The sequence below is a fragment of the Aspergillus foveolatus genome (genome assembly GCF_047715535.1).
Source record: "Aspergillus foveolatus strain CBS 279.81 unplaced genomic scaffold BDW70scaffold_149, whole genome shotgun sequence".
Lineage (NCBI taxonomy): Eukaryota > Fungi > Ascomycota > Eurotiomycetes > Eurotiales > Aspergillaceae > Aspergillus > Aspergillus foveolatus.
Genome location: NW_027396213.1, coordinates 1 through 25,281, shown reverse-complemented (window position 1 = coordinate 25,281; position 25,281 = coordinate 1). Strand labels below are relative to the sequence as shown.

Sequence of the window (25,281 nt, the reverse complement as noted above, 5' to 3'; positions counted from 1 at the left end):
TAATACTACTATATAGTACTATGCTGTTAGCTTTAGCTTAATTAATTTTTTAAGTGGTTATAGCCTTGCCTGAAGTATATTACCAGAAAATGGAGGCAAAGTATATAAGTGAAATATATATTTGATATGTTCACCATCCTGTGTTTTAAGAACATGGCTATATCTAGTAAATACACTCCAAAGAAAGCATATATCTATTTTAATAGAGCCTTTTTATATTTCATTCTAATTTCCTATATTTACAGTGTAATTGTCTTAAAATAAGATGTCTGTATTGGAAAAACTCGAACGTGTGTTTAAAACGGACGGTAATGAGTATTTGTAAGCTTCATAACTACCATGCAGGGCGCTCAAAACTGATAATTAAGCGAGAGTTATGCTAGTGCGGCCACAGTGAGGTTAACCGCGGTTTCACCGCGGTTAACCTCGAATTTGCGGTGATGGTGATGGTTATCAAATCTCATGACCATAACCGCAATTGCGGTGATGGTTATCAGTCTCGTAGCCGCGGTTGCGGTTATGCCGCAGCCTAGTTGTGGCGACGGCGATCAAGAATAGCTGCGGCTCTACAATGAGCTATTGGGTTTCCCCGCCGGTGGAGCGCAAGGGCTGGGTAGCGCCAGCGATGGTCGAGCTTGCTTTAACAGTGGGGCTGATGCTGTTAGGGTTGCCCATGTATTTTGGCGGGAAGAGATAGCGGCGTCAGACGAGAAATGCAGTATTGCATTCTTACCAATGAGTGACATAACCGCTGTGTATGATCTCATTTTCCTGTTAGCCCTGCAGCTCATCCATGATTACCCTGATAAAGATCACCCCGCCCTTTGATTCAACTCCACTATGTTCGTATCCCAATTGCTATATGCAACATCTTGTCGCTCGCCATAGGTTCAAAAGTTTACAAAAGTGCATCGTCCCTACATCCTATATCTACCTCAAGCTTTTGCCTAGACTTACGTATTTACTATACGCTGTAGTGAAATCCACTGTGGTCAGATGAAGTTGGCACAGAATAGAGAGAACTAAGTGATCATTGACTGAGAGAGCGAGCTCATGGACTTAGTTAGAGAACAGAAAGATGATAGATACACGTGTCATCTTATATAGCCCCTCAATATTGGATACCAACTACTCAAACTCAAGCGCTTAGCCATATTCATTACATTTTTAACTGACTGTCCTGTATTCACGAGTACCACAAGCTTGGGGAAGAAGGTATGGAGATAGACCTTTCTCTCCCTCTAAATACATGCTCCTAAACTTTCAATCAGGTTCTGTCCGGCATTCTAGAATGTTCTATTGATTGTGGGCATCGCCGATAACCAAGACCCAGGCCATAGCCTGTGACAAATATAATTGACACTGTTAGGTGGCGTTGTTCACTTTTTCCCAGGTAATACGTGCTATTGTCGATGTCCCATCCTGTTGATGTTACCAGAGCTCCTATAGATATAAAATAGAAAAAGAAAGCAAAACAGAAAGACAAAAGGAGAGGATGCTTACAGGTAGTGAGAATTCCTGAAGGGGAGTCAATGTCAGAATTGGCCTCTCGTTCATACCGTAGGTCCCCTCTACCCGCCGAACTTGGTGGCTTCCAATCCAAGATGGATCAAGCGAGACATCGACGTGAGTGCTTATCCTCGTCTCGCCGTTTTCTTCATAGATCTTGAAGGGCCCACAGTACATTGTCACATTCTTTGCGGAGTAGGCCAGCTCAGCTTCAGTAGCCAGGTACCACCCCGGAGACGTGATGTTTGCCGCTCTCCCGGGCGAAGTCATGTAGACATTCATGTATCCAGAAGGCAGGAATATAATCCGCCCAAGCGGGGACTCGCCAAGAGGCTGGAGAATTGCTTTGCCGGAGGGATCATCCGCGCGGTAGAGGCTGTAGCCGACAAGTTTCCACACACCATATACCTGGTCTGTAGGGAAGCTCATGGTTCTCAGTTCTATATCCAGAATGTTTGCAATTCTCAAGTCGAGGCTGCGGGAGCCGCATTTGAAGGGCGAGAGCGAGGTGATATCGGAGTTGGAGTTGCGGCCCAACAGATCCAGCTCAGCTCCGCCACTTTTCCGAGAATTTACCCGCCAGCAAACGAAGTCTAAGCAGCTGGCGAACCGAGCTGAGGACCTGTAAGGCCAAGATGGTCCTTGTTTAGTGCTGGCACCAATCACCGCATGGGTTTGAGCTAATGACTCGCTCAAACATCTTGGGATTGTGAAGTGGAGAAGAGGATGATAATACCTAGAAGCAGGACTGGACGTCGAAGCAGAATCACGGTAGACTTCCAAGGCCAAGCGAGGGAAACTAAAAGCTCGTTTTCAGCCAGCCATGATCCGCAAACAATACCACTGTCTACACAATCCCGGGTGACATGTGAGCGGAGTCTACGCGTAGTGGCTGCGTTAAGGAGGTATAAATATCCCTTGATGAAATGAAAAGTTCTGTTTCATAAAGAAAGCATCTCATCTAATATGCTTTTCAGCAAAATGGAGCTACCCACTTCCTCCTCTGCTTCCGAACTAGCAGAAAGCCCGAAATCACCCCTGACGTTACCGACGGATTCGGAGAGTGCCGATAGAGATGATCCTACCGTTATTGTTGGAATGGCTTGTAGGGTTCCTGGTGCCACAAGCCCTAGCCAGCTGTGGCGCATCCTTGCTGAACAGCGAGACCTACGGAGGAAGGTGCCGGCAGAGCGCTTTAACATTGATGCTTTCTACCATCCCATAGGTACGAATAAGGGAACCGTGAGTAATCCATCGTCATTCAATCAACATAGGCCTCACTGTAACCAGAGCTCTTAGACCAGTGCCAGATATGGCTACTTCCTCGACCAGGACCTCGGTTTTTTTGATAATGAGTTCTTCCGCGTTTCAGGCAAGGAAGCACAAGCGATGGATCCTCAGCAGAGGCTGCTGTTGGAAGTTGTGTACGAAGCTCTGGAGGATGGTAGGTTTGCATGCTCACACAGACCTTAGTTACTTGTTGAGTCTTAACGATAAATAGCTGGTGTCACACTGGACGAGATGAAAGGCACGAAAACTTCTGTCTTCGTCGGATCGTTCTCCAGCGACTACAAGTCACTGGCGACCGATTTGCTCGATTATCCCCAGTACACGGCCATCGGCACAGGAGGAAGTATCTTGGCAAACCGCATCTCATACTTCTACAATCTGAGCGGGCCCAGTGTGACTATCGACACGGCCTGCTCGTCGTCGCTGGTCTGTTTCCATCTTGGGAACCAGTCCATCCAGCGCGGCGAGTCCGACATGTCGATCATAGCTGGGTCCGCACTTCATTTTGATCCGTCCCTTTTCATCACCATGACCGAGCTCGGCGTGTTGTCCAGCGACGGCCGCTGCCGAACCTACGACGCTGCAGGAAGCGGATACGTTCGCGGAGAGGGTGTGTGTGCTGTGGTCCTCAGGCGTCGCAGTCAAGCGGAGTTGTCCAACGACCCTATTCGAGCCGTCATCCGCGCCACTGGCTCAAACCATGACGGCTTCAAGGATGGCTTGACGGTGCCTAACGGCGAGGCGCAAGAACGTCTCATACGGGAGACCTACAAGGAAGCTGGCCTTTCGCCTTTGGATACACATTATTTCGAGGTATGTTATGTTATCTCACATGGTATAACTGCTTATAAGGGCTGACGAGCCTAGGCACATGGCACCGGCACCAGAGTGGGAGACCCCATTGAGGCCAAAGCGATAGGCTCGGTTTTTGCACCCGGTCGAGATAAACACAGGCCGCTGATTGTTGGGTCACTGAAGTCCAACCTCGGACATCTCGAGGGTGCATCCGGCTTAGCTGGCATTATCAAGGCCACCTTGACGGTTGAGTCGGGGAAGATCATGCCTAACATGCATTTCAGCGTGCCAAATCCCAGCATTATTTTTGAGGAGCTTAAACTGAAGGTTCCAACCGAGATCATGGACTGGAAAGATCCTTGTCGACGAGCGAGCATCAATTCCTTTGGATACGGCGGGAGCAACGCGCATGTCATCCTCGAGAACTACATCCCCATGTCAAACGAGGGCTGTGACGGCCGGTTGTCTCTCGCGCAAGATCATCAGCGTCCTTATCTCCTTCCTCTAAGTTCACACAACGAAAGGGCAGCGGGAAACCTTTGCACAGGCCTCACAAGATACCTCTTGGAAAATCCCCAGATCACCCTGCCAGACCTGGTCCATACCTTCGACACGAAAAGATCACTGCACAGCTACCGTTCATATATCTTACTCTACCGCATGGACTCGGCTGCGCAGCTTATCGAAGACACTCAGCTGAGCGGTAAATGGACACGGCTGATGTCGCCGGGCAACACACCTAGAGTTGGCTTTATATTCACCGGACAGGGCGCGCAGTCATTCGACATGGGTCGGCAACTCATCCAACAAATGCCATTGTTTCGTCAAGCCCTGGCACGCTGCGACAAAATCTTACAGAGTCTTCCGTTTCCTGATCGACCGGACTGGAACTGTATTGACGAGTTGCTCAAGTCACAAGAAGAATCGCGCCTGGCTCAGAGCAGGTACTCCCAGCCTCTCTGCACAGCATTACAGCTTGCTCTGCTTGAAGTTCTATCGGCCTGGGGCATTTCACCTCATGCGGTGGTGGGCCATTCCTCCGGCGAAATTGCTGCCGCCTACGCTGCTGGCGTGCTATCTTTTGAGAATGCCATTGTCTGTGCATATTACCGCGGCATGTGTATGTCTAGAGGCTTGGAGACAGACCGCGGGGCCGTGGCCGGCGCAATGTTAGCAGTGGGGTTGAACGAGCGCGAAGGCAGGTCTGAAATCGCGCAGTACAGGGGCCGGATTGATTTGGCGGCAATCAATAGCCCCTCAAATATCACGTTGTCAGGCAATGAGGACGCCGTTCTTGAGCTCAAGGGTAAACTGGATGAACGAGGGATATTTGCCCGAAGGCTTCAGGTTGAGCAGGCCTTTCATTCGCACCACATGCTGCCTCTCGCGCCGGCTTTCGAACAAGCGCTTTCCCAGCTTCCAGAATTTAAGAGCCTCCCCCCTCAACGTAAGTTTGTCTCAAGTGTAACGGGGCGGTATGCAAGCACTGAGCCGATGTGTGCCTCGTACTGGGCGAGGAACATGACAGGTGTGGTGCGGTTCGCTGAGGCAGTAACCGAAACCCTGCTGGACGACAACGATGAACAGGATGTGGATATCTTCGTCGAGATTGGCCCGCATCCTGCCCTGAAGGGTCCGGTTGGGCAGATCCTCAAGGCCATGAAGTTCGAGGTGCCCTATATTCCTTCCTTGTCCAGGGGCGTTCCCGCGTTTGAGAGTCTCCTGTCCATGGCTGGCGAGCTCTTTCAAGCAGGAAGCTTGGTGGATCTGCGTGCTGTCAATTCAACACTTTCGTACAACTCAGATGGGGTAGTGTGCAATATGTCTACCAGCAAAAGACTGAAAAATATTCCAACTTATGCATGGGACCACCACACTAGGTTCTGGCACGAAACCCGTCCGGAACGTGAATTTCGGCTCCGGCCATATCGCCATTCAATTCTAGGATCACCGGTACCAACAGCGCCGAAGTCTCGACTGCAGTGGCGGAATTATCTGCGACTGAACGAGGTGCCTTGGCTCTCGCACCACGTCGTAGACTCGAAGGTCATTTTTCCCGGAGCTGGATACATATGCATGGCTCTGGAGGCGGTTGCTACTCGCACTCCGAACTACAAGAAGATCCTTCTCCGTGAGATCGTCTTCCAATCGGCGTTGTCATTGGCAAAGGGAGAATCTGGGACCGAAGTCATGCTCGAGCTTCAACCCGAAGTTGTCTCTGCAAAGCAGTCATCGAGCTCATGGTATCGCTTCACCATCTTTTCCTTCGACAACGCCCACTCAACGAATGAGCACTGCCATGGCCTCATTTGCGCGGAAGAAGGCACACCTACAACAGTTGACAGTCTCGTAGATAGAGCGCGAAAGATGACAAATCAACGCAGACCATCTTGTGGTTACTACAAGCGGCTGCAAAAACTTGGCCTGAACTATGGAGAGACCTTCCAGCTTCTAACCGGGGATGTGGAATCTGGCCCGGGGTTCTCTGTGGCCAATCTGACCTTCCGGCCTGAAAAGGTGATCTCAATACCTCAAGATCAATGCATATTGCACCCCACCTTGCTCGATTCATCCTTCCATACTATCTTTGCTGCCATAGAAAGCCTCCTGGGGAGGCCGCTTGATGAACCCTTTGTTCCAACTTTCGTGCGATCGATGGTTATTTCTGGCCACTTTGCGAGCTTAAAGCACGAGATGGCACCACAGCATTATTGGGTAAAATCCGACGCTGCCCTCCGCGGCCAGAGACTTGCAGTGAGCAAGCTTTCCATTCAGTCTGATGCGACTAACAATGTCCTCGTCTCCCTGGACGGCTTCGAGGCCACGGCTCTGGGAAGTAACGCCGAGTCTCAGGCCGCCGCCGCGCGTACATTATACTTCCGAACTCGGTGGAAACCAGCTTTCGACCATCTCGTTGGTGCTGAGCTGGATTTGAGCACATATGACATAAGCACGCTCATGGAGCTCTACGTCCACCAGTACCCCGCGGCCAACATTCTGCATGTCACCCCAACGCTTACGCACGTGCACGATCTCCTTCGTTATTTGAGTGGTGTGGACGGCGCAGCGCGAAACTTTGAGAAGCTCACGCCCTACCAATATACCGCGGAGACCGATGCCAGAGCCCGACTGGAGGACCGTTGGCCCGCGTTGATTGATTTCACTGGCCCCAAGAAGGAGACCTACGATATCGTTGTAATCAGCAGCATGCCGGACAGTGATATCAAGCCATTTCTGAAGCATGACGCCTTTGTAGTTTCTGAGGAGAAAGAGTTTGACATACCTGGTCTCGTGAAGTTGGCTGAGAGTGGCAAATTCAGAATATGGCAAAACTCACCCCCTGTCCCTCCCTCAACGGCGCAGACGCAAATGACGGTGTTGGTCTCAAGTAGACCTTCGGAAAGAACAAAGAGAATTGTTGCTGCACTCGCATCCGACTATGACGGCAAGGTTGTTACACGCACTCTGAGCATTGAAACAGTAGTAGAGGGGCAAACAAAAGAGAATCATATTGTCTCCTTGGTCAGCCTCGACGAGGACCTCTTTTTCGACCCAGAATTACAAGGAAAGGAGCAATATCAAGCAATCCAGGGACTGCTGTCTGGAAAGGCTGGGCGCATCGTCTGGGTTACTTGCGGCGCTACGCACGAGAGTGAGAACCCCGCGCAGGCCATAATCATTGGCCTTGCACGAGTTGGGCAGAGCGAAAACGCGGACTTGAAACTTACCACTCTTGATATTTCAGAGATCGCGGCCGCTGATACCTGTAGAGTCAGCAAGTCCATCATACGTGTTCTCTCAGACGACGGCTATGAGGGTGAAGTGTCCTTGAGAAACGGGATGCTGTCTATTCCTCGCCTGGTGGTAGATGATGCACTGAATACAAAGCTTCCAAGCCCCGGAAATAGGAAAGTACGCTTAGAGCCCCTGTATCAGGACCGCAGATTAACTCTCAATGTTGGTAAAACCGGTCTTCTGGACACTTTGTTCTTCGAAGAGGATAGCAGGTTCTCGAGTGATGAAGGGTTGGCAGATGATGCTGTTGAGATCGAAGTCAAGGCATCGGCCATGAACTTCCGTGACATTGCTGTCGCGCTGGGAATGATTGATGAGCATCGCCTAGGCTCGGAGTGTGCAGGAATCATTCGAAGAATAGGCCGGCAGATCTCACCAGAGGCCTTTAAACCCGGGGACCGAGTGCTTGCCTTGGTGTCCAATCAAGGTTCTCACAGCGTTATAGTGCGCACTCCAGCAGTGCTCTGTGTCAGGATTGGCGACATGGATTATGCTACAGCCGCATCGCTGGGTATTATTGGCTCTACGGCATATTACTCGCTTATTGATATGGCTCGACTTCGGCCCGGGGAGTATTGCCTGATTCACTCGGCGGCAGGGGGAGTCGGCCAAATTGCAGTTGGACTTGCGCAGATGATTGGGGCCAAAGTACTTGCCACTGTTGGCTCAGACAGCAAGCGAACCTTCTTGAAGGAACGTTTTGGGCTTAAAGATGATGCCATCTTCTCCTCGCGTGACCCTTCTTCCTTCGTCCAAGGTGTGCTAAAGGCAACGGGCGGCCGGGGCTGCGATGTTGCGCTCAACAGCCTTGCCGGGCCGCTTCTCCTCGCTACTTGGAATATTGTCGCCCCTTTCGGCCGCTTGATAGAGATCGGAAAGCGAGATATCCATGAGAATTTCAAGTTGGAGATGGATCCCTTCCGCAAAAATCTCGTGTACGCAGCCGTGGATATTGATTTGATAGGTATTCTCAACAAGCCACTTCTGGGACGTCTGCTCAGAGAGAGCTTTGGTCTTGTGTCAACAGGCAAAATCAAGCCTCCATATCCTATCACCAAGGTGGCTTTCTCTGACGCGCAGAAGGCGTTCCGCATGTTGCAGATGGGGACCAACATGGGGAAAGTGATTCTCGTACCAGGGGCGGATGACATTGTGCCCGTCCTCCCGCCAACGTACAACACAAACAAACTACTCTTCAACACAGCAAAAACATACCTTATTGTTGGAGGGCTGGGTGGGATTGGTCGGCGGTTGTCAGAGTGGATGTTTCAGCGGGGGGCCCGCCGCCTCGCCTTCCTGGCGCGGTCCGGAGCCGAACGAGAAGAAGCTAGAGCCACCATTGCTTGGCTGCGAGAAAGGAATGTCGACGTATCTGTCTTCAAGGGAGATGTGGCGGACCTTGCAGTGGTTCAACACTGCATTAACACCCTTGGTAAGACTCTCGCGGGCATCATCCAAGCAGCTATGGTTCTCGCCGATGCGCCGCTCGCAACAATGTCTCATACACAATGGCACGCAGCAGTACAGCCAAAAGTTTTCGGAACTTATAACCTTCACCTAGCGACGCATGATCGCGAGCTTGATTTCTTCCTGACCTTCTCATCCATAGCAGCTGTTATTGGTTCTAAGGGCCAGGCCAACTACAGTGCTGCCAATTGCTACCTGGACGCACTCATGCGGCATCGTCGAGCCCAAGGTCTCCCCGGTACGACAATTAACATCAGTGCTGTTGGTGAGGTTGGTGTAATTGCGGAGAATGCTGTACTGGAAAAGGTGATGGAACGAATGGGTTACGAATCAATCACCGAAGATGAGTTATTCTGGGCAATTGAAGAAGGCATCTTCAGCACATTCGATGCTACTCAAGAAGCTGACGGAGTCCAACAACATCAGATTATTACAGGGCTCAACCTGCAAAGAAAAGACCTATATTGGGCCAACAAATCTCTCATGCGGAACCTTTACGCACATTTGGACGGAGGGCACGAGAGCCCGCCTACAGCCCCGAGGCAGAACATCGCTCTCTCTATCCAGAGAACGAGTAGCGTTGAGGAACGAATAGCTATATTGACAGCAGCATTTACTGAAAAGGTTGCTGATGTCCTGTTTGTCCCTGTATCCACGATCCATTCCAGCAACGCTCTATCGAGCTACGGCCTTGATTCAATCATTGCCGTGGAGTTTCGAACCTGGTTCCTGAAAACGGTGAAAGTGGACGTGTCCTTGTTTGATATCCTAGCGGCCAAGTCTATCGAAGCGCTGGTGGAAAAAGTTGTGGGAACGATACCAATAATTCATGACACCAAACCTCATGCTGGCGGGCAAGTCGATACTGCAGCAAACCCTCCTCCGAGCGGCTCACAGGATATTTATGGCCCTGAAGTAAATGCGCGCGATGAGGGGAAAGGATCAGATAGCCTTAAGAAGTTCATCCGGCCTGACAGGATTCCACTCTCTCCGCTTCAAATGCACTTGTGGTCCGCACACAAATCGCTAGATGACAAAAGCGCCCTGAATCTCGTCGTCCTCTGGTCACTCAACGGTCAGCCGAACCCTGAGATACTGCAGAAGACGGTCCTGGAACTAACAAAGAGGAACGATTGTCTCCGCACACGGTACCTTGACGGACCTGACTTCCCCGAGCAGGCGCTTTCAGAGAATGTTGCACCAGAGTTTTCTTACCATGACCTCTCACAAGAAATGCAGCCAGAGGGGGTGCTGCAAGCTCGCGTTCAGCTGCTGCGTCTCCAAGTGCTAGACATCGAACAAGGAGAGAATATCGCCATGGGACTATTCAAGCTCGCCGAGGATCGTTTTTCATTTATCACCGTTTTCCATCACATCTGTATTGACAATGGCAGCACAAAGGCTACAATGAGCCAGTTCATATCAATCTATAATGCGCTATCGCGTGGTGATGACCTCTCGACTGTTCCATCCCCCTCCGTGACATACTCGGATTTCAGCCTATGGTACAACCAAAGGCTTCATACGCCCCCCATTCAATCTAGTATTGCATGGTGGAGAGCGGAGCTGCGTAATGCACCTCGATATGGGAAGCTGCTTCCCTTTGCGCGAGCGAATGGTCGTCCGGCAAATGCCTTTCGCGGTCGAACAATTCTCAGGCAGTTCATATCACAGGCCAAGCTGAAGAGAATGAAGAGAATCTGCACAAACCGAGATGCTACCCCTTTCCATTTTCTTGTGGCGTGCTTGCGAGCTTTTATTTATCGATATACCCACGAGCGAGATTGGATTCTCCTCACCATGAATGGTAATCGTCCACATCCTGACTTAGATGGAGTCATAGGCTTCTTCGTCAACATAGTGCCGTTTCGATTTCGCACGGCTTGCGAGGGCCGCACTTTCGAAGACCTTCTCGCTGAGGCTAGGAACATATCACTGGACGCGCTGGCTCATAGCCAAGTCCCATTCGATATGATTCTCGATGCCTGTAACATCGATCGTTCTACTACTTCGCACCACCCCCTTGGCCAAGTATTTGTCAACTACAAGTTGAACGGAGCAGTGGCACGTTACAGCACGGACCATTTCGTCGTCGAGGGCCTGGTAGTCGAAGATATGCCCACCGCTGGAGAACTTGCTCTTGAGGCGGTTGAAGATGGGCAAAATGGCCTACGACTTCGACTGGAATATGATTCTTTCCTGTACAGCCAGATAGACATGGAGGTCTTTTTCGGTCAATTTACCACCTTCCTGTTATCTGTTATTCAGGACTACCGAGTGTTGGTTTGAGATGTTGATCTTGGGGGTTTCAAATCGTTGAATATCCAATTGCAAAGTTCAAGTTCCCTGAATCTGGTATTAATTTGTCCATAAGGCTTCCTAGTCCCTACTCCGAACAGCCATACCTTTCGCTCTCTTCTCTCCATCCTTGTTCGCCGATCAGATCCAGATCCACGGACTGGCTCGGCCCGTCTCCCGCCCCACCACCACTTGCCAATGAATCCTGTTGCTGGCTGCTGCGGATCGTGCTTGTTAAAAACACAAGACAAAAAGGATTGCTTCTTCCGGCGCTTTCCTTTACAGTAAAGTTAAGGGAGGGGGATAATCTGATCTACCCACCAGCTACGCCATGCGTGTCGCCGCGTCAACGTGTTGCTGCGTTTTTGTTGCTGACATGTCGCGCGCGGTGGCCCTACCTTCCATGCTGCCCGTGAATAACATGGTTGCCATTAACTTCCTCCTTTCTTCCTGCTTTACCCAGATAGCAATGAAGCATCTTCCCCCAATGATCGATCGCAGACAGTCCACTGTGCATCATTGACCAAGAGCTTGGAATTACCCCCACGGCGAGTACACGCAGCATAGTAGCATTTCACCCATTCTCGTGGCAGCGGCGACAAAACATTTTGCCACCACACTTGACCTTCGGCCGCTTGCAGGGGATGCACACTCGACCCACACGTCCCCTCAATGCAACGTACTTCTTGCCGAGTTGCGGCTGGTCGGCGTGGATGACATTGTGATGTCGGCTTAACGAGGAGTCACTGTATCTCCTGATTAGACGAACTAGCCCCATGTTGCACCTTTTGTGTTTTGTTCGTTCAAGGGACCGGGCATACACACGGTTGATGTAAGTCAAAGGATTTCGTGCCCGTACGGCGGGGATGGGGGTAATAGTGACTGCATCGTCCGAAGGAGGCAGCGCGTAGCTCGCAGTGTACGCGTGTGGAATGCATTGGCGACCTATGTTGGACTTGGTTCGGTCGCATAGGCCTCTGATATGGAAATGTCATGTATATGCCGGCTTACGCCGCGTGAGCATCGTGGCTTAGGCACGTTCTCAAACCCCTGAGGATCTGGCCCCTAAATGTATCGAGAGCAACAAGAGGAGAGATCTATCGTCAGCAAGATAGATAATCAATCGTCATATGGCGTCCCATCCTTAGTAGGCTATGTTGGTGTAGTTGATACAGTTTTTCCTTCTGCCCTTTCCCCTTTGAGCATACATAAGTATCCACAACATTTTCTAACGACAGTCTGCCCTAGCCGTGGAACATGCATGACCTGGCAGATCCATCAAACCTCGCGGTTTCCCCTCCCAGGCCTCTGACAACGTCCGCTCTAGATATGGCGCAATTGCCATCATGACACTGGTCACGCTACTTCGAGCTCACGGCGCAAAAAACATGCTCCTGTGCCGGAACTGAGCGTAATTACAACGCACGAGGATGATGTGGCAGACCCCATGCAGGCGCATTGTGTTATGGCATCTCTTACCCGGTGTAAGGAGCCTCAACATATTCTACCGTTCAGGGCGTCTCCTGGGCTAATGTACCAATCTGGACTCCATGAGTCAATAAATTCAAATGTATTACACGGAACACCCTTTCTTCGAGAAGTTGACTCTGAATGTTGTGGCTCAAGTCCATCAAGGGAAAGTGGACCAGGCAAGACCAAGACATCACTAGCCCTGCACGCACAGTGGCAAATTGCTGAAGATTGGACTTGTCCAGTCCCTCGATACCGTGCAGGTACTCCCTAAAAAATGCGGAACAGCTTGGGGCTCAGTGTTCGTTTTCACACTTTCACAGCAATCCCTGGGCCACTTTCCGAGCCTTTTAACGCACTCCCAGGACTCCGACTTTATCCACTGCGTAGTTAAAGCCGCTCAAGCTGCCACTGATCCAGTAGCCGTGCATTTGGGCCGCTGTATGAAACCCGAAGACGTGGAGCTCGCACTGGTACTTCCGTTCGACACAATCATGGTAGATGCCCTGGACAGCGGACGAGGGGTCAAACATCCTATCCAGCAGGAGCATTTTACAATGCGCCTAACCTCTGACTATCACTATCGAAGCAGAGACATGTCACATTGGCGGGGAGCGAAAACGGTCTGCCTGCAGTCGATATTGAGGGTGTCATGACCAGGCTGGCGGACACCAAGGCGTTTGTCCGGCAGACAGGGTACGCTTCCTGGCCCCTCGTTCGGGAATATTCACGGCAAGCACCCGCATGCGACTAAGGAGCTATCCGTTGGTTAATGGAGGCAAACATGAGGAAATATACAGTCTCTGGTTAACGTACCAAGCCTACTCCAGGGCAAAGATCTAACCACCAGGTCTATGATATCGACAGTTATTCGGTTACTCCTTAAGTCGCCATACTTCTGACTCAAGGTCCGGTTTTCTGGGGGAAAACTGACATTGCAGTTCAGCATTGTGGCTAGCATCCGTGCTCTGCTGAGGTATTTTCCTGACACCATTTAACTTGCCGTTATTCGGAGTCTCATCCAACCTCCTGCTTGATGAAATAATTGTCACCACTGCCCAGTCCACGTTCACTGCTATCCAGACCAAGGCACATCCGGAACTTCTCAGCCGCAGTTAAAAATCTGCTTAAGATTGTATTGATACTCCTCCTTCTGATTAGAAAACATAGAGCCGTTCTCCCAGTTTGCTGATTCGAACCCAGAATTGAGCATTCAACCTGACGGGACAATGCAGAAGGAATATCATTTCTGCCAGAACCCGGGCTACAATCATGTAGGAATAAATAGCTGTTGCTCTCACTGCCAAGGAATGAAAGCAGACATTGAGAAGCCGGTGCAGTGATCATAAGTGACCGATGTTGTGGATTGATTTGAGGATGCTTCCACTGTAGACAGCGTCTTGCTTTGCGATCTGTAAGTAGGTTTGTTACGTACATATTCTTAGCCTATCATCCAGAAACACGAATAACTTACGCGGAAGATAGCTATTAGGCCTGCATATAGTGTAGTGAACCCATTGTCTATGACGACCAGAATCCCCCAAAAAGCTCCTTGGGCGGAGTAGTCTTTGCCTTGCATAAATAACTGGGCTGCTGGACCAATGTCACTAATGCGTTCCGCTCATACATCTCCCTGGCTTCGTCTCCCTCAGAAAGTACATCGTCAAAGCTCGTGACGCTGAACAGTATGGGCTCGGTCGTTTCATTGTACGATGCCAGCGTTTCCTTGAGACCACTACAGAGCAGCAATCATATTCGTAGAATTAAAGACCCGAACTTAAGAGCTGAAGATAGCCCAAAGTCGCCATGCAGTTAACGGGATACGTCTGGGGTGGTGAAAGATTCGCGATCGTTCTGCTCTTCAACGTCCCTTCGCGAGTCTGCCTCCGGTCCTGCTCAGAAGTGTGGTCCATCCGGTGACTCCCAGTCTGCCCGATCTTTGTCCAGGACGTCATTGCTGTGATCGAAGAATCGTCCCTCAAGCCATTAAACACAGCAATTGCTTTTCCCGAGTAGCCCTCATCATTACCTTCTACATCAACAGATCGGGGTAGCGAAAAATGGGGACACGCTCCAGATGCAGGGCGAGGTAGCTGTGTAATTCAGTAGCGGTAGACAATGATAAGGAGCATATTGGGCGCAGTCTGTGGGAACAGTGGTAGCCGATGCACTGACAAAGCTGACAACTGCATCTGATTCCTTATCGCTAAAAGCGCGGTGTCCATTCTTTAGATGCTCTCGGTTCTCTTCTGGTGTAAAGAAGATCCTATCTTTATGCTCTAGGCACCGAAACACCCGTCGATGAGCAGATTCCTCATGCTGGATCCAGTCCAGACGGCTGTCATGCAATTGATATGCGTGAGCGCATTTTCCATATGTGTAAAGACATGGTCGCAAATCATGAAAAAGGTCAGCTCTTGCGTGCATTAGTGCTTAACTCATATAGCAGATCACTTCACTTGTGCGCGTCTCACTCCATGCTTTTGGTACTTATAGTCCTCGCGGACACACCCTGAAGCAGTAAGGTCACTCGAGAAACTTTTCGACTGCCGATAGGTTTGGGGCCGGACGAAAGTCTACGATCTCTTTTCCTGGCCTCCACATCGAGAGCGCATACTCGGAGACAGTGATGTCAGTACGGTCGTGCTCGACCGCCAGTTGCTGGATATTAAGATGAGTGGCAGTGGCGATAGTTGGGGCAGGAGCGCCCAGGGGCTCAGGCGAGCCCTTTAGGACATCGAATCGTACATAATGCTCGACCGGAACTACCTTCCCTGAAGTCGAGTCCGGCTGTGACCGATTGGGAGTGTTGATTAACTTCTCCCTATGTCTTCTCTAATATGCAAATTGCTGTCGCCAACGAACATTTGCCCCCGCTATACGGGGGACTAGAAATGATTGGGTTTTATTTTTGATATCATCCCTGTGCTGTTCCAGCACCGTCTGAATAGGCTCACATACATTGTCTCCTTCAGTGCTCCTGTTTACATGCTCTACTGGTTACATGGGTCGATGTTCGTCTACTGCGCGAGATTCTCGATACTGAAGGAAGGGCGAACTGACATCGTAATCGAATCGCGCAACGATTTTCAAGAGATAGATACCGGTATCAGGACCAATCTTCTCATACCACTTTGATCTGGAAGTGGCAAACCTCGATAAGGGATTGCGAATCCAGGTTGTGATTTTATACAGCCGGTTATCGGGCACTGCCTACTTTGAAGGCGACGAATTCTCCTAGCAGGAGATTCTGGGAAACACCGCGACTGAACTGCCCGAAGTGGACTTTTCCCAGTCCTCGGCCCTAGAGGCAGCCCTAAACGAATGCCCGAAGACCCTGCAAGACCAGCCGCTGGATATCGAATCGGGCGAGGTGAAGAGGACCGCGCTCATCAAGCTTCACGGCGAGCGATATGCCCTCGTCTTGATCCACCACCACATCTGCATCGACAGCGGAAGCAGCCGATCCATCATCGAGCAAGTTATCAACATGTACCAGGCGTTGCGCAGCGATAGACCCCTGGCCTCCGTCGCTCGACCCGCCGTCAACAATGCGGACTTCAGTATCTGGCATAACGCCCTTCTCCGATCCTCCGAGATGCACCCCAGTCGGGAGTTCTGGAAGTCAGTTTGCGAAACGCTCCCTGCAGGACCCATGCGCCTCCTCCCGTTTACAAAGGCAACCTGGCCAGAGGCCAACGACGGCCAGCGAAAGGTCCACCGAACCGCCTTGAAGAAGAGCCTTCTCCAGCGCATGAAGCGCATCTGTTCCCGCCTGGTCCTCACCGCCGCCCGGTTCCTTATGGCTGCCCTGCGCGCTTTCTTGCACAGATACACCGAGGGGGAGGACCTCCTCATCCACCTGGTCGACGGGGACCGTCCGATCCCCGCTGTAAACAATACGCTCGGTTTTTTGGCCAACCTCGTCCGTATCAGAAGCCAGGTTGATCACTCAGGTAGTTTCGAAGCAGCCCTGCGTCAGACCAAGAACCTAATCATGAACGCGCCTGCACACTCCCAGCTGCCCTTCGATGCCATCGTCGATGCCGTCGGCGTTGAAAGGTCGTCCGCGCACTTCCCCCTCGGCCAGGTCGTTCTGAAATACCAGACCACGGCACGTTCCCCGTGCTTTCCGCCGGGATTTTGACGTCATCGAGGTGGCGGGCGAGGATATCCCGAGCGCGAGTGAACTGCAACTCGAGGTGCTCGAGGATCCGGCGGTGGGACTCGAACTTCGTCTTGAGTATTCCATTTACGGAGAGGAGGATATGGATTGCTTCCTAGAGAACTTTGTCGAGTTCCTAGGTAGCAGTATCAAGGATCATCGCCAGCCTGTTTAGGAAGTGAGCATGGTCGGCGCTAAGGAACTGCATTTTTTGAAGCGCAATCTGTTCAATTTGGACGTCGTCCCTAACACCTGGGAGGGCGAATCAGTTCCTAAGCGGATCCTGGCCATTGCTCGCCAGTATGCCGATCAGGTGGCAATGGATAGTTCGGATGACCGTGACGGCAGCCTCACCTATTCGGCTCTCATTGCAAAGGCTACTGATGTCCTCCAGGCAGTTTAAACTCAGGGGTCGAGCCTGGATGCAACGTAAGCATTCTGTCGAAACAGCCCCATGGCAATTGCAGCGATGCTGGGTGTTTATTCGCCGGGTGCGGGTTCGTCACCCTCGATCCGGATTTTGCAATAGAGCGTCTGGCTTTTATGGTAGCAGACTCGGGCGCCAATGTCCTTCTGGCACAGAAGAAGCTTCAAGAGCATGCCCGTGCGCTTTCCTCTATCCCTGTGTTGGTTCTCGAGAAAATTCCTCGTTCAGGAGCGATCGTCGACGGCCTTGTTCCCATCACTAATGAATCTCCTTTCTACACTATCTACAAATCATTAGGTCTCCTGGTCCTTGTCAGGACCAGCCTTTGTGCTAACTATAGCAGGGAAGCACCGGCACCTTGAAAGGCGTGGTCCTGAGCTATTCCAACACGCAGCAGATGCTCAGCACGCTGCACCATGACTACGGATTCACTCCCAGCGACCGCTTCCTCCACCAGTCTTCCATCTCTTTTGACCTCTCAATTGTGCAGATCTTTTCAGCCCTAACCGCAGGAGCTCGCGTGCGCGTCGCCAGCGCCGAGATCCACAAGGACCCTGTCGCGCTTGCAAAGTACATGGAGGCATCCCAGGTTTCAGTCACCTGCTCCACGCCCACCCAGTTCGCTCTGCTGATGGAGAGCGCCAGCACCCATCTTCAGATCTCCAATTACTGAGTCGCGTATTTTGCCGGTGAAAAACTGCCCGTCCATGTGGCGAGGGCCTTTTACGAACTCGACACACCCGCAAAGGCCTACAATACCTGGAGTCCAAGCGAGCTTGTCGTGCAGACGACCATCCAGGAAGTCGAGTATCTCTGGGAGACAACGTCAATATCCCAATCAGGTACCCGATGGCCAACATGCGCCACTACATTCTCGACGCCAACGCAAGGCCTCTGCCACGCAGAGTCGTCGGGGAGATCGTCGGTGGCGGAGCCCAGGTCGAGCTTGAATACATCAACCGGCCAGAGGTCAACAAACCGCCTTCCTGGCTGACCCTTTTTGCGGTGAAGAGGACCACGCCAGTGGTTGGGGACGCATGTTCTGCACGGGCGACAAGGGCCGCTTTCTGGGGAAAACCTCTAGTTCCACGGTCGCATTGCGGGCGATAAACAAGTGAAGCTGTGAGGGTTCCGTGTTCATCACGGCAGGGTTGAGCATCGGATCTTCACGAAGGCGAATATGGATCCCGAGGCCGGTGGTGTTGTTGATCTGGCGATTATTGCCGACAGGTGGCACTTGATGGGCAGGAAAGCAACACGGACGAGCGTCAGTCGATTGCCTTTGTCGTGCCCTGACTGTCTCTCCCAGTTGATAGGCGGTCAGCTTTTGCATTCTGACTCAACCAGCTGGCAGTCATGCATCTTAATCCGTGCATGCTCCGCAGTGCGTACCAGTGCATAGACAACCTCTCCATTCGGAGGCAAGGTAGATCTTCAGCAGTTGCTGAAATGCCCCTTGACATCACGTATCCCGTTGCAGAAGCTCCAGTTCACCCACACCAGGGGAATGGAGCTATGACAGACGAGGCCACCCTTGAAGCCGTCACACATCGGTTCCGCCAGGTCTTGAAGCTCCCCCAGAAATACGACCGGTTGGTCCGGACGACAGCTTCTTCGCACTGGGCGACCACAGTCTCCTGCCGATGCGCCTACAAGCCCGTCTCAAGCGCGCCCTCAAGATGCCACTGCCTTTCAATGCGATGTTCAAGCAGCACACCCTGAGGGGCATTGCCCAGCTGATGATGACGGGCACAGGCCCCATAACATCTGCCCCTGTATCTCTAACCCAGCACTCCGCCAGCGCAAGAATCGACTAGGACGCCGAAACGAAGCTGGACGACGACCTCAAACCGTCAAAGGTCGACATCTTCCCGTCTTAGATCACGTTAATCCTCTTGACGGGCGCGGACTCCCACATTGGCGTCCACCATGCTCGCCACACTCATGCAAGACCCAGCCCTCGACGAGGTCTACGTCGTGGGCTCCCATAAGCAGCTTGAAATAAACGACATTTACAAGGGCACCGATACCTACCAGCTCTCCGCTCTCGCCCCGCCGCGCGAGGGTCTCGAGCGCCGCCTCATCTTCCTCCAGGGCACCCTCACCTCTCACCGTTTCGGCCTCTCGCCAACCGACTTCCTCCGCCTCGCCCGCAACATCCAGGGCATCTACCACCTTGGGGGTACATCTCGCTGCTTCGCTCGTACGATGCCCTTCGCGAGGCAAACGTCAACTCCGCGCACAATATCGTCCGCCTTGCGAGCCTCGGCCGCTTCAATACACACATCCACCACCTCTCTACCTGGGCTGTCCCGCATCTCGAGACGTGGGAGACATCCACATCCACCACGACGGCATCATCACCATCCATCATAGCAAACGAGGTCAACGCCCGCCACTTCACACCTGAATCGGTCACCGCCTCGGCTACTTGAAGGCGCGCTGGGCGTCCGAAATTGTCCTGGAGAACGCCGGGGAACGGTGGTTCAACGTCTTCATTTACCGCGCGTCCGCTGCAACTGCACACACGGCGACGGACGTCCCCGAGCCCCGGGAGGACCTTATCAGGACGATGATCCTGGGTATGCTGCACGCCAAGGCGATCCCGCAGCTGACGGCAAGCGAGCGGCCGTTTGTTGTTGATTTCGTGCCGGTGGATTATATCACGAATAGCATGAAGGCGCTTTCAATGGTTGACCGTCGCGAAACCCGACGGGAGAGGAGAGAGGTGCAATCTACTACCACCTTTCCAACCCATCCCCGCTCCCTATTGAGAGCCTTCCAGATCTGATGGAGGACATCACCGGCGAGGCTGGTCGACCAGGACGCTGTCTCCCCTTTGCGGAGTGCATCGAGTCGGTGCAGGCGATTGACACCGCGCCTGACGCGCCGGTGCGGTGGGCGGTGCTGAGATAGTACTTTGAGGTAGGGCATTTGATGTTCGGCCTTGGGAATGCGAAGACGAGGGCAGCGTTGAGAGAGTTGGGAATGGATATCTGTCAGCCCGTTGATGTGGAGTATTTGAGAGGGACGGTGCGGAGGGAGAAGGGGAGGGTTGTATGAGTTGGTTTTTTTTTTTTTCTTCTCTTGATTATCGTCCACGCAAGGTTGTTTACGCAAATTTCGGAATAGGTTACTGTATGGTCTCTTTGGTATCTCTCGCCCTGTGCTGTGTACTGGTTATTTGAGGTAGAGGAGGTAGTAGCTCTACCACAAAACGACCGCTGCGACTTTTGATAGGCGGAATAAAACTTCCAAAAGGATAGAGTGTATTACCATGTGCGAAGGACTAATTAGTGGGCTGAAGCCTAAATAATAGCAAGGATTGACCTTAGCAAGTCAATCAAGGTGAAAATCCGAAACCATACACGTCTTCCCATCTGCGTCCTCTTCGCACATGTTCTCACCGGCCTCGAAAATCCCACTTGAATCTCCGGCATCGGTACAGTCGGTATGACTTTATGTATTGGAGGGCTTTGCCGGCTCCCTCTCTAGTTCGTCGCCATCAAGTGGTGACGTACATGGCCCTAAGATAACAGCAGTGATTGACTGCCCGCCAGGCCGTGTGCCCGGGTTGGATAATGCTTCCTGCATCAACTCGGCTACAACAAGCCGCAGGTTGCCGACGAGGAAAGCTGGCAAAGGCTATTGTTTCCGGAGCCTTGCTGAACAGCTTGGGAGGACCCAAGTGGGAGCGTTGATTTCCCAGTGAGGAGCGACCATTTTTTGTTAGCGCATGAAGTGCTTTGGGCCTGTGTAGACCTTCGTTTGACCTATGAATAATGATTGAAACTCAAACAGACTATAGACCTTTGATCTTCTTAGTCGTACGCAATATTATGAAATGGGAATAGACTCGCCGACCCTCGATTGCTTTCACAAGCTTGTCCCGCTTCTGGCCATTGCGGACTCTAGCATGACTGTATATCTCGTCTTCAATCTCACACGGTGCGTTTGGCGCCCTTTGGGCACAATATAATCCGCTCGGCGCTGCCGTTAGAATCCGATAGAGGGGGCATTCGAGGACGACACCGCGTTCAGGCCGCCTCCCCGGACAACAGCAAGAACACGGTACTCATCGGCCACAATGACGCCGTCAATCCAAATTCCTTGACGGTAACACCCTACCCTTCCTTTCAGTGTATATCCCTGTGTCGGGGACACCCTAGTGTCCGTACTGCCTCCGCATCATGCACCCATTACGCAAAAACTTCGCCCACACAGCAATCACAAAAACGTCATCTTCCTGACGTTTCATCTCTGCCCATCGGCTCGGAACTTGCTGCCAATCGGTGGAGAAGCAATGGAGGCGCGTTGGTATTTTCTTCTGGCTTGAGAGTGTGTCATTAGTGTCTGTCTCTGACGTCGGACATTGTTCTTCTGTGCGCTCAACGAGCCCGCCATGAGGCTTCTGGTGCGACGGCACCCTGCACGAAATAGGCCCATCGCATTTCGTCGGGGAATAAATGACCAGATCGTCTTCTTGGTGAGGAGATATTAGCTCATATGCCCTGTCGCAAGTTCACTGCGGCTGAAGACTAGCTGGTATGATGGCTAGCCTTGCATTCTAACACTTTGCACTGGGTCCTGCTATTGATGCCTTTTTTTTCCCTGACAAACTTGATCTAAAGCTACCTCGTTGCAGCAATTCCCTACGATTGAGTAAAGACCTACAAAGGAAGAGGATCTTTGCGTTTGCGTGGAAGCCGGTTACCATCGCTGAATAGTCATCCGATATCGCATTTCTCAGAAAACAAGGAAATTACAAATAGCCAAAATCTCAGCTAGGCGCGCACCATACAAAAGCACCGTACCCGCCTATCTAAGCCTGAGGGTTGTAAGGCTCGTAAGACATACTCGGTTGCTGCATCTGAACCGGGTGGAGCGAGATACTCGAATCCATAGACGAAGCTTTGCGATACCTCTGCTCGCCCTTGCCCCTCGTCGACCAAACAGCCTCGTTCCACTGTCCCTTCCAGACGGCACCGGGGTGGAAGACAGTCAGCGCAATCACCGCGATCCCAATCATCGCCGCCTCAAGAATCATGAATGTGACTTCGTCGTTGGCGAGTTCGCCGTCAAAGCCCTCGCGCAGTTCGGCGCAGCGATAGACAGAGCGGACAAAGATGACAAGTGTCGCGACTCCGAATCCCCAGAGCGAGGCCTTGAAGTAACAAGTGGAGCGGAGGGCGGCAAAGTCCGGGTTAAAGTCTATGCTTGCGGCCTTGCGGACGCGAAGGTAGAAGTATGTGCCCATGACTGAGAAGATCGCGAGGGAAATGACCTGCCATGCAAGGCCAGCGATCATAACATTGACTCCGAGGTCGGTCGCCTCCCTGTCGCCGGGCTCAGCAGTGGATGCCATCGCACCGCCGGCGGCCTGCAGGATAAGCGCGATGATATCAAAGGTGATGAAGGTGATGGTATAGGTCCGCGGCTTGAAATAAGAAATCTTCTCGCCGTACGCGACCACGATTCGACTCAAGGTGAGGTAGATGGCAGCCGTGAAGAAGGCAGGCGAAATTGTCAGCGAGACGAGGTACATCAAGAAACCGTCCAATTTGAAGGGGTTCCTGTTGAGCATAATGCGCCCGCCATAGCCCACAACTTCACCGATCAGACCGAGAACCATGGCGACCATGAACGTCCACGTCTTGTAGCGGACTCCGAAACCGAGCTGCGGGATTATAGCTGCGCCAAAGATGGCCATGAAGAGGATTTGGCACCATAGTAATGGCAGGTATTGCACCATGCCCAAGGAGAGCGGGCAGGTTTCGAGGGTGCAGAGTTCGGTGTTTTGGAGGAGGGTCTCGTTGGTTGGCATTCCGGTCATCATTTTGGCGGTTAAGATTGGGGTGAGCATGAACGCTTATATCCAAGTGAAATGGCCGGAGAGAACGATATTCATTTGGGAGGTCAGAGGAGGCGGCGGCTGGATATGTTTGTAAATCGCCGAATTGTTGTTGTAGCGTGCAAGGGCGTAAGATGAGCCGATGTTTGATGGGATCAAGGAACCCTTAAATGTTTTCCAGCTCTCTTGCTCCTCGAGAAAGAAAATCCAGCGATGGAAACTGGCACCATGCCAGTGAATAATAAGTCTTCCTCACCCAAGGGATCAGGTCTCTTTTGCTTCAAGACCCCACTAATGACCATACTTGGCGGACTCGGAGAGCAGCCACTAATCTAAATGTCACCACTAGGATGCAGATCGACGAACTGCCCCCAGTGGCCTTTATGGCATCTGCCTGGGCCAAGGGAGGCAGTGCTTGCTAACGAAAGAGCACCTTCAATTCCTGTATTGTATCTTGTACGATGCGGCGTCTATTATTGTGGTCTGCTTTACAATTCACCCAATCATATCGCTGCCGTCGCCGATCCGAGACGATACTATGGTTTAGGTCCTCATGGCATGCACCGTTGGACTCACAAACGAATGCTTAACACCGTGTCCGTGTCCGAGTCCGCGTGTTGCCATGTCCGTGTCCGTGTCCGTGCTGCGTTTGTTTCTGCGCCGCAGGCAAGCTCGTATCCTTTAGGCTGACTGGACCTAGTTCGCCGCGGGATTTAAGTTGTGAAGATCACTGTTCTGTTCGACGGACGCTTTTAGGAGATATTTTGGGTGGGGGTTCGGCGATATGCCGTCGTCATCATGACCATGTCAGTCGTGCGGCAACTCTCAGGGCATGCCCCATCACGTGATTTTGCTTTCCGCCGTTGAGCAGTCGGGCTAAAAAAAAAAGTATATATACCTAGCAGGTGATATACCTGGGGGAGCTGATGTCTAAGAATTAGAAACTTAGTTCAAGTTTACCCCTGCTAGTAGGTTCTACTCTCTATACACTCTTATCAAGCTTACACTCCCTTATTACCATTCCATCTGTTACGGGCAGATCTCCCAATGCGCTAGTATAGGCCTGAGTGCTGCGCCAAAAAGGTACAAAGACGACTGACCGTAAGGAATGTCTTTGAGACAGTTTATTGCCCTCAGTCCTGTACTGAAGACTAGTCTTGGAAGCCGGACAATATACCCGCCGGTGAAGCCTTTATAGCGAGACATCGATTAACTGTCTAGACGAAGCAAAATAGTCCTGAATTTATAACATAGATGGTGAACCAATCCACCTGGAGTCCCTGGGGTGCATTTCAATTCATTAGCCTCCCTCTCTGATCGTGAACGCGCATGAAACTAGGGCTTCAAAAACCCTGGCGTGGGCAGGTGTCGGACTGCTGTCAGGATGATCGGCCTCTCTGCGTTACGGATATACGTCGATTAGGCGAGACTGGTTTCGGCCTGAGTGATTCGGTCAACGGACATGATTTGAAAATACGGGCCAAAGCGTATAGTTTGGCTGAATTGGGTGGATCGGAGACTCTGGCATTTTGAGGCGACTAGGACCCTGAGCTTTTGATCCTGTATGCCAGTGTGCTCCCTCCCAGCATGCGTCGGTTTACTCGCAAAAGTTTTGCAAGCGCGCATTAGATCTGCCAATAATTGGATGTGAGATAGGGAAATATTGCAGATAGTGGGCTGTCTTGCACCAGATAGCGCCGATATATATTTGTGCAGTCTAGCATCGAGAAGAAGAAGAAGGTTTGTCTTCATGGCCATCTGTGCACACTTTTCAAGATGTTGGATATGAGATACCGGACTGCTAGAGAGGTTTCTCTTTTGGATACTTCTTTGTATGCTGTGGACCTTATGGTCAAGCTGACGAGGGTTCTGTGGTGTTTGAAAAGCAGATGATGTTGAACCTTCAACAAGAAGTGGTGGTGTTGGCGTACGAAGTTGGAAAGTAATTTTCTCAAGAGCCCGGTCTTGATCAAGTGGTTTAAGACCAGCTCCTGCAAAGCCGCTGCAAATATTGCTTGTAGTAAAGACTTGCGCACGTGCTGTAGGGTATAGGTGTAGGAAATCCTGTTTGTCAATATGGTTATTTCCAGCCACCATCAGGCCTTCAACCAACTTTCCGTACGCACGTTTAAGTGGTCCGAAAACACCCACATCAAGAGGCTGAAGAAGGTGAGATGTATGAGGAGGCATGCAAAGACAGATAATTGCATTCTC

At 51.6% G+C, this 25,281-nt stretch overlaps 6 protein-coding genes across 6 annotated transcripts; 3 read left to right on the top strand and 3 right to left on the bottom strand.

The window, feature by feature from the left end:
• Window positions 1-1,365: 1,365 nt before the first annotated feature.
• On the bottom strand, window positions 1,366-1,938 carry BDW70DRAFT_164849 (lipocalin-like domain-containing protein; the record flags this gene model as incomplete). The annotated part of the gene is made up of 2 exons (XM_073741577.1): window positions 1,366-1,422; window positions 1,504-1,938. The coding sequence occupies 2 exons, from the start codon at window positions 1,936-1,938 to the stop codon at window positions 1,366-1,368; spliced, it is 492 nt and encodes a 163-aa protein (XP_073590875.1).
• A 4,196-nt stretch (window positions 1,939-6,134) lies between these two features.
• BDW70DRAFT_145477 (uncharacterized protein) lies at window positions 6,135-7,901 on the top strand. The gene is made up of 2 exons (XM_073738431.1): window positions 6,135-6,776; window positions 6,878-7,901. The coding sequence occupies exons 1-2, from the start codon at window positions 6,250-6,252 to the stop codon at window positions 6,897-6,899; spliced, it is 549 nt and encodes a 182-aa protein (XP_073590874.1). The 5' UTR covers window positions 6,135-6,249; the 3' UTR covers window positions 6,900-7,901.
• Window positions 7,902-8,082: 181 nt separating this feature from the next.
• BDW70DRAFT_145476 (KR domain-containing protein) lies at window positions 8,083-11,892 on the top strand. The gene has a single exon (XM_073738430.1). The coding sequence runs from the start codon at window positions 8,299-8,301 to the stop codon at window positions 11,143-11,145; it is 2,847 nt and encodes a 948-aa protein (XP_073590873.1). The 5' UTR covers window positions 8,083-8,298; the 3' UTR covers window positions 11,146-11,892.
• Window positions 11,893-17,966: 6,074 nt separating this feature from the next.
• On the bottom strand, window positions 17,967-18,549 carry BDW70DRAFT_164847 (uncharacterized protein; the record flags this gene model as incomplete). Its single annotated transcript, XM_073741576.1, has 2 exons — window positions 17,967-18,161; window positions 18,196-18,549. 2 exons carry the CDS (start codon window positions 18,547-18,549, stop codon window positions 17,967-17,969), a joined length of 549 nt encoding a protein of 182 aa, XP_073590872.1.
• Window positions 18,550-18,786: 237 nt separating this feature from the next.
• On the top strand, window positions 18,787-19,420 carry BDW70DRAFT_145474 (uncharacterized protein). Its single transcript, XM_073738429.1, has one exon. The coding sequence runs from the start codon at window positions 18,860-18,862 to the stop codon at window positions 19,031-19,033; it is 174 nt and encodes a 57-aa protein (XP_073590871.1). The 5' UTR covers window positions 18,787-18,859; the 3' UTR covers window positions 19,034-19,420.
• A 2,618-nt stretch (window positions 19,421-22,038) lies between these two features.
• Window positions 22,039-23,052, bottom strand: BDW70DRAFT_164845 (RTA1 domain-containing protein; the record flags this gene model as incomplete). Its single annotated transcript, XM_073741575.1, has 1 exon — window positions 22,039-23,052. One exon carries the CDS (start codon window positions 23,050-23,052, stop codon window positions 22,039-22,041), a length of 1,014 nt encoding a protein of 337 aa, XP_073590870.1.
• Between the last annotated feature and the right edge of the window lie 2,229 nt (window positions 23,053-25,281).